Genomic DNA, 12,193 nt, shown 5'->3' with positions numbered 1-12,193 from the left:
ATCACTATCGTCTCTTATCACGTATTCCTGCGGTTTGTAAACATGCATCTTCGGAGCCCATCCGTCGCTTGCTCACCACTGCAGTTTCCCACGCATTCTGTCTGCGCTGATCGAAACCTCAACTATCACTATTTTCGGTGCCAAAGATTTTTCTGGCTGCTGCCGCTGCTGGCAAGATGTTATTCGGGTAAAAATCTTGCAACTTGCTGCTGTAAAAATGATCGATGTTGCTTACAAATTTTGGTTGCTTAATCGATATCGGTCATCGTATGCCAGCGGAGAGAAACAGCTGCCTTCCGTGCCGAGTGTAGGCTGCATGACCAGGTAGCCAGATCCGGATATTCTAATTGGATTTAGGCATGTTTTGTTGAGCAGGCTCCTTGTAAGCTGTTTATTTTTTAATTGGTCCAAGGCTGAGCAGGGTGACGGTTTGGGGGCTGTTCAGTCATTTCTCTCCCTAAAATATATCATTTGGTTTGGTTTTCTAGGCTCATGGTGAAGTTTGTGTCAGCAGACCTGACTGCAGGAGTGTCCGCCGAAGCGTCATCACGCCATAATAAGACAGATTAAAGAATAAAAAATTATTGATAGTGACAGTTAGTGAATGGTAACGTTGTAATAGATTGGTAGAGGTTAATAATGACTAGTAATCACTAATACTCACTACTAATAACTTGCAATGAATACTAATAACTCCGAAATGACCAATATGTCTAATGACGGCTTGTATTGACCATAATTGATGAGAAATTACTAGAAATGTCTAGTAATGAGCAGTAATGACTAAAATGACTACTAATGACTACGAAGTGACTAATATGTCTAAGGACTGCTTTTAATGATCACAATTGATTACAAATGAGTAAAAATGCTTATAGTGAGCAGCGATGACTAATGACTGAAATTACTTGTAATGACTAGTGATGGCTTTAGGTGACCAACATGTCTAACGACGGCTTGCAATGACCACAATTGATTACAAATGACTAAAAATGCTTAGTAGCGATCAGTAATGACTAAAAGAAAGAAGAGAACGAGAAGAGGCAAAGAGAAAGAGGCGAATGATAAGAGGAGGAAGAGTGGGCTTTCACCGTTCACCTCTTAGGAGAGATCTTAAGAGAACCTGTAATTTTTTTAACTTGCACTTTTGCACATAACCTGAATTGGTATTTTGATTTGGGTGCGTGATACTGGTACGAAACCAGAGCAGTAGCCTATATAAAAGTGGTCAGCGTCTTTTCTTAACGATTAGGTTCTCTGTGGGCTATCGCAGTTACGAACAAGCTCGTCATTATCCCAACACACACGGGAATGCTCTATATCTACAGGGTACAAACTAGCCAGATTTAGAAATAAACTGTTGAGTTGAAATATTGAACTTGTGTTCGGGAGATGATTTGGTCGAATCGCCGGACTTATCTATACAGATTTGCTTGAAGACTGCACACCGCTTATTGGCCTAAGTTCATGCTCTCTGGAAGAGGAACGCTTCAAGACAAGTGCATTCAGGAAGTCTTGCTGACGATCGCGATGTGACAACGCAGTAGCATAATTACATCGCTGGCTTCCACTCTTCGTACTCAAAAATTTTCAAGTAAACATTAAAAGCAGTACTAATCTACCTTTCTCTGTTTAGACAGTGGGCGCCAAAGCCGCGGTTTTCTCGAATCGGTTGGCCTCGCCACTGCTAGCTAGGTCTCATAAAGTGAGTTGTTTGGGTGAAATAGACAAGTTGACAGCTGAAACACTCTTTCTCTAAAGCTGTTTCAAACTGTGCGACGTGTTCTCTATACTTGATGCAGATGGTGAGACGAAGCGACTCCAGCAAGGAGGAAACTGATCTCGATCGGATTCAGGACCTCTTCCCCAGTGACAACCTCCGGCTTCGCGACCGGGACCCGCTGTCTCCGGTGAGTTCGCGTTGTTCACTTTGTTCCGCGATTCGTCTTGCACACGTTCCCAAAGCCACGATGTTCCATACGCAAGGCACTCGTTGATTCGTTGACGACATGCATTAGAATGGACAGAGATCGGAGTTTTTGCGAGTCAACCAGCGCCTTCAGCATGGCACCTAGTGAGACATAGCAGCGTGTACCTGCACTCAATGGTACATTTGCATAAGTAGGAATGCAGCGGTAACTTTCCTGTCGCGCGAAGCTGATTTTGACGGTGCACGAATGCGACTCGACGTGCTGGAGTCAGCGTTGCAGCAACAGCAGAAGCCTTCTGGCAGCTTTTTCGTCAATGTGGTTTACTTTCGTTTTTACAGTACCAATCCCGCTCCGTATATTAGCTGTAGCCGCTGAATTTGCAGGTTTCACAAGCGCCTGCCTTAGTTGCGACAGAGGAAGGTAGACATAAGAAAGACGAGTGCTAGTACGCTTGTAGACAACCTACGTGCTAGTATGTACCACGTAGCCCGGTAACGCGTTCTATTAAGCCAAGGTAATGTTCTCCGTCACGTACACTCACGCACTGATATGCGCACAACAAAGCTTCCTGTCCATTGTTCAAGTCATTGCGTGACGATTGCATCCCTGAAGCTGACTTCTCCTCACTAACAGTGCTAGCGGAGAAGCCAAATTCGACGAACGCTTATAGTTGGAGAGGCGCGTGCAGGCGTAAGGTAGGTTGCGAGGTGCGTCGTGTGTGTGGGAAGTACTTGGAACGTACGCACAGAACAATAAATTCGCAATGCGAAAGTTGTTACCGGGTGTTTAAGTATGTTTGGAGATGTCGCCTTTATTGACGGGGGGCAGGGGAGAGGGGGGGGGGGGGGGAGAGGAGGTGGCCTATGCGACGTATGTCGAACAGCTCCAGATACCGCGTCCCGCTGAAATCGATAGACCCATGACAGAGAAACTATACACTTCATTGTGACACTTTTTGTCGGAGATCATGCGCGAAAATGCCAGATTCCTTTAACGCCTTATTACGTGACCGAGCTCCAGGCAAAGTCACGTGATGATCACGTTACGTAGACAAATTAAAATTTTTGCTCTCTCAAGGAAATGTGAGAGACCCGTAAATGTTTACCTTCTGTTTTCAAAGTAAAACTAAGGTACCGACTGTGAAGGTATCGCTTTTCTTATTTTCAATGGTAAGTTTTCGTTCCTTTCTCAAACAGGAAACATCTTGAAACACAGCGCTGCAATATATGAACATTTCAAGTGAATGGCCACACACGTATAACGTACACACCTTTCTTGCTATAGCGCTCTGTTACGCTGTGAACAGCCCGCCCAAGCCGAGGCCAGCGGCACTTAAACCGCCCACGTGGGCTGTCAGAGCGGCCCTCTGATTAGTAGGCGGCTGTTTACGCGCGTCACCTTGCGCCAAAGGGGAGCGGTATGTATGTGCAAAGGTATGTGCCTGCAGAAAGCATGCGTGCGACTGCGCTCATTACGCAGCGCACTGTACCCTTCGACGACAACTATAGGTGTACAACCGCATCGAGCCGGTGATGGTTGCCGCGCGAACGTGTCAGCTGCCGCAGCGTACACCGCGTGGTAATTAGAAGGCGCAGACCGTTTACATGCGTCACCACGCGAAGCCGCTGTACGGCTCGCGACAGGGACCACCCTGCGTGACTTCGCGGGAAAAAATGCCCACCACGTGATCGTGGCTCGTTTCCTTCAATGGCAGCGACTTGGTCGCTTTCTTTCTTTGCTTCTCTCTTCTTTCGCTTCTTTTGCGTAGCCTCCGCGTTTCCGGTCTTTCACGCATGCCTCGGCTTGAGAGAAATTGAGTGTAGTTGCCCAATATTATCCCCCCCCCCTTTTCCTTTTGGATATGTTCAGCGAACCTCTGGTGACGCCGAAGTTGTGCATGCGTATAGACTGCATCAGTTACGAAGCGTTGTAACCGGCTACGAATTGTATCTAATGTGTGTGCTTAATTGTGGTTTCGTTTTCCGTCTTCCTTCCTTTTATTTTTTGCTTGGCAGCGTTGCGAAACATGATCTCACTTTCACAATGCGCCTGCGACTTAAGATCTACCTTGTGCTTGAAGCGGCGGTGGGTTTACTGCTGATTTTCTTTTATTTGAATAATTTGACTCATATATCAACCTTCCCTCACCCCCCTTCTTGCTTTCTTTTTTTGCCCGTTTTGCAGCGGAAGGGCCTGCTTCGAACAAAGTCAGCGGCTGCATCAAAGCTGCACAGAGCCCTCTCTGGCAAGTCGAAGTCCGTCACCGACATGTAAGTACACCGCATTCGTGTTTACTTCTCAACGCCCGCTGTTTTCGTCATATCATATATTAAAGGGATAATAGAGAAACACTTCATCAGTTTGGGATAACAAAGTATCCTTTCCGAACTCTGCATTAACTAATTCCGCGACAATAGTTAGAAGAGAAAAGCTAGGTCACAGTTCCATTTTTCTTATGTTAATTTCGCGCCGAAACTCAAAGGCTGGCGTGACGTCACGGATTTCAATGTATCTCCTCGTATTTTGGCCATTCTGGGCTCCGTAATAGTTGTTGAAAATTGCTCATTTCAGTCATTGGCTCCGTTTTTATACGATGAAATTCATCTTTACTGATAAAAACTAACTATAGGCCGGATCAGACGCCGTTATAATGACGTCACAACGTGACGTCACTAGATTAAAACGAAATTCTGGTTTGCAGTGCCACGCAATACTTAATGAACGCACCCGAGCCAACGGTGTGCCACGCGTTTTGTCTTGAAAATAAAAAAAAATCTGTGTAGATAATGGCACGCGTACGTATACTTAAACAGCGTTCTTGGAAGAAGCGCTGTTTTTCGGCCTTAAGTAATTGCGGAAGAGCGTGCCCGCGTAGTAGTAGTATAATATGTATCTAGGGCCGCTTCCCCTCTGGCCCGAGAAAACGTTGGCCGCCTCTGTAATGAAAGTGGGGAGGGACGCGCGGTACCGCGCAGCAGGCTCCGTTTGTAACTCGCGCTGTGGCGGGCTTCGCTGTAAAGGCGGGGGTGGAGAGAGAGCGTGCGCACGCGCGCGGATGTTTTGTTTCTCTCGTGAATTATACACACACCGGCCCGAGAAGGCGGCAACGCACACCTTCGAAGAAGGGCATCGAGAAACAAAGGCGAAAACCAGCTAGAGAGAGAGAGAGAGAGCGAGAAGGGGGGTGTAAATGCGTGAGACGGTTCCGGCCATTATAGCGGCCTCCTCTTGGGTTTCAATGAGGAGTTTCCTCTCCCCACGACGCGCCGTTCCTCTTGCTGCACCCATACTTGCGTTGGCGTCGTGACGTTTCGCGAGTCGGGGTCAGGTTTGGCGGCCGAGCCCAGCGCGGTTTGGGTGCGCGTGCTTTGGGGCACCCCTGGGCGACCTTGAGGGAGACGGCCGGCCTTTCTCCGGCTTCTGCCGCCATCGTCGCCGCGCCCGCGGGGCGCGACTTGCAAGGCAGGCGGAGGCGCGCGGTGGGTCCACTTAGGCTGAAGCCGTGCGCGCAGTTCACCTCGGGGGGAAGTGCTGTTCCGCTCGGCGAGATGGTGCTTGACGTGTCGGCCCCGTAGTCGGCTTCTTCAAACAAGCTGTAAGGACAGACTAACGATACAAGAGGAAGGAGGAATATAGAGAGAGAGGGGGGTGACAGACGAGGTGGGGTTCGGTGTCCGCTTAGGTTGCATTTTGAACAGCGGCAGTTCAGCCGCGACCAGCGTCACAATGCCTCGTGGAAAGTGAGCAGTGGAAGTCTAGCGTTCGACATGAGGCGCTCGAGCTCCTGCAGCATCTCAAGTCTGTTTCACAGAGAAGCGCTGCTAAGTTTGGTTCGTTTCGCCCCAAACCGCAACTTCGTTTGAGGAATATCCAACGTCCCCGCGGTTTTGAAGCAGCTTTTTATCGTGCCGTCCGATTCTCATCACGTGCGGCTAACATAGCTAACGTAGCTGTTGTCCGCCGTCATATTGGCGCGCAGCTGAATAATCTCTAGATAAACTATGTCACAGCGATTACGTTGTTTTCCTCGGGCACTGCGTATACACCTACGGCGGCGAAGTCTACTTAGCAAACATTGGTCTCGCTGTTTACAAGAGACAGAGGTTGACTGGCAGGCGGCCGCAGCTGTTGTAGTACATCGTCGCTAGTGGCAGTTCGTGCTCCATATACAAGCTCTGTCAATTATCGAGCTAGGGTCGTTCGCCGAATCTCCTATTCTTTACTCACTGTTTCCTGTAGAACGTTTCTTGTATCGAAATAAAGCTAATCTAAAAGCAGGCAAGGGCCGCACAAGAACTCATTTCAAAAGCTGACGAAAAAAAAAAAAAGAAAGCTTTTATGTAGACTGAGGGAACGTCAACAAAGAACTCAAGGCCGTATTACGTGTTGTGCAGGATTCGTGGTAACAGAAACCGGAGCGCACGGTCGTCGGTAAAACCGAACGGCCTAGTCGTTTCACTGCTCCCAACTTAACAAAAAAAGAAAAAGACCGAGAGGGAACCTGGATTTTGAAAGTAAACACGAAGAGGAGTGAAGCGGCAGAGAAAGAAAATTCAATTTTTCCGAGCGTGCACGACACGCGCCGTCCAGTGCGAATGAAGCGACGTGGCGCGTATACGCACCGCTGACAAGCCGGCCTGAGTGGTTGTCGGGGAAAAAGCAAAGGAACGGAGCCCGAAGGCCGTTCAGGTTCCTCGGCGAAGCAGCAGCAGCAGCAGCCCACTTGGCTCCGTGGGCAGCCCTTGAAGCCGTGCCTACCTGCCGGCCGTCCGGCCATTCCGGCAGAGCTGCATGGCTGGCTTGCGTAACCGAGGCGGTTGCGTTCTTTCGCTGCGCGCGCTCCTTGTATTTGCTCGAGGACGATGGACTGGCTCCCTCCTTTCTTCCCCGTAGGAGGCCGCCGCTGATGATTCCCGAACGCCGCCGCTCATCTTTGCCGCTTTTATTATTGAGCGCGGTTTGATTGACCCCGAGTTATGCCTGGGCCTCGCTCTGCGACCCGCGCATGCAGCGGCTGCTCGCAGAGGTCCCGTGACGTCCTGTGGGCGGCGGGGTGTTTCACTCTGAGCACACATCTGCCGGGTCATCTATTCGCTTTCGCGCTGCTATGCGCCCGCATTGTTTAGTTTGGTCTTATGTGCATCACGGTTCGATCAGAGGAGGGGGGGGGGAGGCAGCGAGTGGCATTGCGCTGATAACGTTATTGAATCATTCGTCTGATTGACAGCTATCGCAACAAAGGAGAAACGTTGTTTACCGGCGCCCGCCCCTGTCCAAACGCCGATTTCTCGCCGAGGATCGATGGAAGAGGTCACGTGTATCCGAGACGCGCACTGGCGCCTGCACGGTGGCCTTTTCGGCACATCTATGAAGCGTGCTGGTGAAAGCGCCTGCGCGTAAGAGTTGTTGAAATTGCTTTGCTTTTGCAACTTTATGTGTTTGCGTGAAGTGCCCACTGACTCTTGCTGCTACCCGCATGACATAATTTTTGAATCGCTTCTCATTATTTCTATTGAAGGGGTTGGAGAAAGAGTGAACTATCAATGCATGTCTGACGGCCTAGGGTAGGTAGTGTTTCACGTAGATTTCCGAATTTTCTCTTCGTTCTTTTCTGTTACGCTTTTGCGCGTGTGTTCCTGTGGAACTCTGAATGTTTGGAAGCGAAGCTGTGCTCTTGTTCCAGATGGTCTTTTATTTCCCGTCGATGTTGTTAGGTCCGTTTTCTCTATTGTTCTTCTCTGTCCAATCTCTCGTGTCCTTGCGCATGCGTGCTATTGTTTCGCGTCTATACCGTCGGCTGCAGTACTAACGAAGTAAACGCTGTTTTCATCTTATCTGACCGAAACATGTTATAAAAACACACACGCATTCATGGCAGGCTATTACAGTTCTCGCCCACTCAATGCGTCTTCTCTCTTCTCGCAGGGCATCTCCCGGTAAAGACTGCACCGCCGTTTTCCAGGATGTAAGCAGGTCGTCCGGGAGCTGCGCGCGCTACTTCATCATGGATGGGCCGGCCCAGTTCTCCATTGTAAGCTTCAATTTATTATAGTCTCTTCATGTGACAGCACATGTGTACAGTCTCGTGCACGATGCGCTTATTATTCTGCGCACTAACCAGTGGCATCGCATGAATTGGTGCAACGTGATTTGCGTGCGCTGACGTGAACTATTAATACTCTCGTCTATCTTCCGCAGTATGCGTTTCCTTCTTTTACTCGATGACGTGTTCCGTACCAACCAATCGTAATGATTTCTTTATAAATTATTTGCAGGGACTCCAAAACCAGGAGCGGCACCTGTTCCTGCTCAGCGATGTTTTGCTCATCGCAAAACCTAAGTAAGTATACAAGTCAGCACCTGCCACCGCCGTCTCAGTGTGTTTGGCGAGGGTGCAGCAAGGCCTGATGTTGCAGAGATATTTAGCTCTTTCTCTCATACGGTGGTCCACAAACTTCTGCGATACATGTATATGCACAAATGAAACACTTCGTTGTCCATCGGCAATGTCATGTCACACGTCACGCACTTGCAACGTTTCACTTGTGCGCGGATCAGGTCACGGGGTTTTATATGTTCAGAGCGCAGAATGGTGAACTTGGTTCAGAATCGGATTATTCTAGGCAAAAATGGGCATAATTACATAAGTATATACAGAAGGAGGTCCCGTAGTCAGAAACTGAAATGGGACCTCCTGTGCATGATGACTAGAAATAATAAAACAACAATAGCAACATGTGAAATTTCCGATAATAAAGGTTTTAGGAGACAAGGCATAAATGAACAGGAAAGCAGCAGTTGAATGTATTAAGCAATAACAAGGCTTTGGATTATACAACGAAAGGTGAAACTACAAAATATAGCTTAAGAAAAGAAAAGGAAGTAAATAAAATGCGAGAGATATATAGAGAAACAAAGGGAAAGTTAAAAGTATAACACATAGTACACTCAAATGGGACAGTCGGAGGAAGTTCAAAGACATTCTCTAGGCCTAAGAAGTGGAACAGCTGCACACTTCGCTTATCGGGCGGTAAACTTGTGCAGGGGGGGGGTCTCTTACGCAGTTGAGTTGATCGTCCCCGCGTGGCGCCCTCTTCCAGGTCGTCTGGCAACTACAAGCTAAAGGAGAAGGTCCGCACTTGCGAGATGTGGCTCTCCAACTGCCTGGCGGACGTCAGCGAATCGACGCGCTCCGCGGACACCTCCTTCGTGATTGGCTGGCCCACCACGAACGTCGTTGTCACCTTCAGGTGAGACCCGCCGCACTCGCTCAGTGGCCTTGGCGTTCGGCCGCTGAGCGCTAGGCCGCAGAGTTCGAATCCCGGCCGCGGCGGCCGCATTCCGATGGGGGCGGAATGCAAAGAGAAACGCTCGTGTACTTAGATTTGGGTGCACGTTAAAGAACCCCATGGTGGTCGAAATTTGTCCGGAGTCCTCCACTACGGCGTCCCTGATCATGTGCCAGTGTGCTTCTTGGGACGTTAAAAACGAAAAAAAAAAATTAAACTGCGTGCATATGTACGTAGTCCGGTCGCCGCGTACGCATAAAAGGCAACCGGCAGCGCAAATAACGTTACACTAGAGCATCCTGTTGTTGTCATCAACTTTGCGTGCTACTGCTGAGTATTCAAGGTCTCGCGTTCGACTCTCGGCCGCTGCAACCGCGCTCTGGTGGGAACGGCAGGTAAATACGCTCGTCTGCTTAGATTATTTTGCACTTTGGAGAAGTCTGTGCACGTCTCTATACCCTCTTTCTCCCTTCTCTCATCCCCTTCTCCGTTCCCTCAGCAAAGGGTAGCCAACCAGACTCGTGAATGGTTAACATCCCTGCCTTCCTTATATCCTTCTCTCTTTTGGAGAACCCCAGGTGGTCGACATTAATCTAGAGTACCCCGCTGCTTTAGGGACGGTACAGCCCAGCAACCGATACTTTCTACCGCATCCCAACATTCCCGGTTCTACTGCACATCGCTGACTTCATGCTTCGTTTGGGTTCCTGCCCGTTCGCCAAAACTTGGCTTTGTAATCTAACCACCGTAAACGTCGAAAAGTCGACTTGTGTTGAGTCCTTGTATTTTCCACTCCAAAAGCGTCGATTGCGACAATTTATGATGCTTAATTCGCCTATAATTTACCAAGTTTCCAAGTGCGGAGGGTTATATACGTGCCAAGCGCAGAGCGCCGTAGTTGATGCCTGTGACACAACCTTGGCACGCCGTGCAGTAACGCATTGTTTTATATCTCGCCGGAATCATTCGACCGCGCTTAATTTGCCGGCCAGTCTTAAAGTTTATACGGCTTTTCTCCGAACACACCTTGAACCCTTAAGGCGGGAAACGTACGCGCGACCGTGCGCATGCACAGGGATAGCTTCTCTGACCTCATTTATCGCGTGTCCGTCCCTCGTAATCGCCTAAAGTTCCGACACGCAGGGCGCCGTAATACCGCGCGGTTTGCGTTCATCGCGCATGTATATCGCGCGTACGGTCCCTCTCGACGTTATGTCTTTCCTTCTTTCTGGGAATCTTCAGAGCGTCTTGGCTATTACAGGCAGAGACGTTCTCGAGTCTGCCGCGCCAGCGAAGGTCACGCCGAGGCACCGCGTCGTCTCTGTTGTAATCTCGTGAATGTTCACCACACCAGAAAATTCCCACTCCTCGGTTGCGTAGAAACTCGTGTTGGGGGGGCGGGGGGGGGGGGGCGGAGGGGTTGCGTTGCACGCGAAAAGAAAGCGCTCGAAAGGTATCGAAAGCTATGCAGCCGGCGGCGCCGGCTTTTCGGTCCGTGTCACGCAACAACAGCCGGCTTCGTAGCTCTTATAGATCAGAGAGGGATGGCGCTGCCTCGCTCCCTTTTAATGCGTCTCTTACACTGCGCGGCCTAAAGTGAGTGTAGCTGGAGCCGATCGGCCTCTTCAATGTGCTTTCGGCGCCGCGGACCCAAATGGGCTCTTAGTGGGACGGTCAGCAAAGCGGGATGTTCGGAATTGGGGGCTTCTCAGCCTTCCACTATACACCCTCCCTGTGCGCCGTCCGTCGCCGTCAGTTGGCTGCTCGGTGGGTCGGTCCGGTAGATGGCGTCCCGTGGGAAGTTCGGGGCAGCGACTGCAGGTGGCGCGTCGGCTTCGAGAAAAGAGCGAACGCCCGTGCGCCTCTCTATTAAGGCGACAGATGAGGTCTGCCGCGAGCGTGTGCTTACGCAACTTCGTAACGAATGTGCGCGCGAAACTGGAGCGTTACGTCGCACGCTTCGAAAGTGCGCAGGAGAGGATGGGAGGGTCTAGGGCGCGGCTCGTGAGCGCAGAAAGTTGTTTAGGCTATAGTTTCTTTTTGGCGGAGCCGGTGCTTTTGTTGTACATTTTGCTTTTCTCCATTCTTCTGATGGAGGCATCCCCTACCTCCTAAAGCCGAAGCTTCCGATATAGCAGCTTCAGGTTTCAAAGTTCCTTCTTGGTTTGATAAACGTCCGCTGTTTTTCCAGGTGATGTATGTACTACGCGGTATAGCCAACCACCATTTCTCTAGAATGCCATAGCATATATCATTTCCTGTATTGTTACCTCATCCTAAAGGTATACCTTCTACTTCGTGATATACTTTATCGTAAATTACCGCCTGGGCACCTCCCTTTTCTCAGTCGGCATTTCATGTGGCCGCGAGTGGGCCAAAGCAAGCGATAAAAAAGAATTTAGCACTGACTAGTATTACGCTGAAAACTGTATGCAGAAAAGAGAATGCGGTCGTTTCGTTTAGGTGCATACGCGAGAATTGAGTACGTCGCCGGCTTTGCACGGGAAGTCAGATGAACGAGGCAACTTCGAGGAAAGGCGTGTAGGCGCAGACAAGCCGATTTCTCGTAGGGAGCAAATTGAAACTTGATTAATGTCGCTCAAAACGCCGGCACGACAGCACTTCGTTTTCCTACCACCTCTGTTGCGAAATTTGAGCAGAGCGATTGAGGGAGGGAGGGTGGTGGACAAAGCTGGCTCGAGATTAAGAGCTGGGCCGCACGTTCCCACTCCTTTATGCTGATGGATAACACTGCGCGATCTACCTTCCCCGTTCTCTTAGCCCTTAACAACCTCTTGCTCCACATTATTTTTCTACGCATGCAAGTTGGCGACGCCGCCGATGCAGATAAGAAAAGGGCGTTGTCCTCCGATTCCGCGCGCCACGAACTCGAGCAGGAGGGCTTCCCTGCCGTTGAGCTGTGTATTCGAAGGAGGCAAGCCTCTGGGGCCTTTCGCAGTTGCTGGCAAGATG

General features: G+C 49.9%; 1 protein-coding gene across 7 annotated transcripts in view; it reads left to right on the top strand.

Annotated features, from left to right (window-relative positions):
* LOC135920702 (rho GTPase-activating protein 20-like) overlaps positions 1-12,193 on the top strand; it is a 712,294-nt gene that overhangs the window by 676,076 nt on the left and 24,025 nt on the right. For all 7 annotated transcript variants that reach the window (XM_065454923.1, XM_065454925.1, XM_065454924.1 and 4 more), the window contains 5 exons: positions 1,803-1,910; positions 4,116-4,201; positions 7,857-7,962; positions 8,207-8,271; positions 9,032-9,181. In XM_065454923.1, coding sequence (XP_065310995.1) covers positions 1,803-1,910; positions 4,116-4,201; positions 7,857-7,962; positions 8,207-8,271; positions 9,032-9,181 — 515 coding nt within the window. The remainder of the gene's footprint in view (positions 1-1,802; positions 1,911-4,115; positions 4,202-7,856; positions 7,963-8,206; positions 8,272-9,031; positions 9,182-12,193) is intronic.

Source organism: Dermacentor albipictus, chromosome 5 (genome assembly GCF_038994185.2).
Source record: "Dermacentor albipictus isolate Rhodes 1998 colony chromosome 5, USDA_Dalb.pri_finalv2, whole genome shotgun sequence".
Lineage (NCBI taxonomy): Eukaryota > Metazoa > Arthropoda > Arachnida > Ixodida > Ixodidae > Dermacentor > Dermacentor albipictus.
This window is presented reverse-complemented; position numbering and strand designations above follow the sequence as displayed.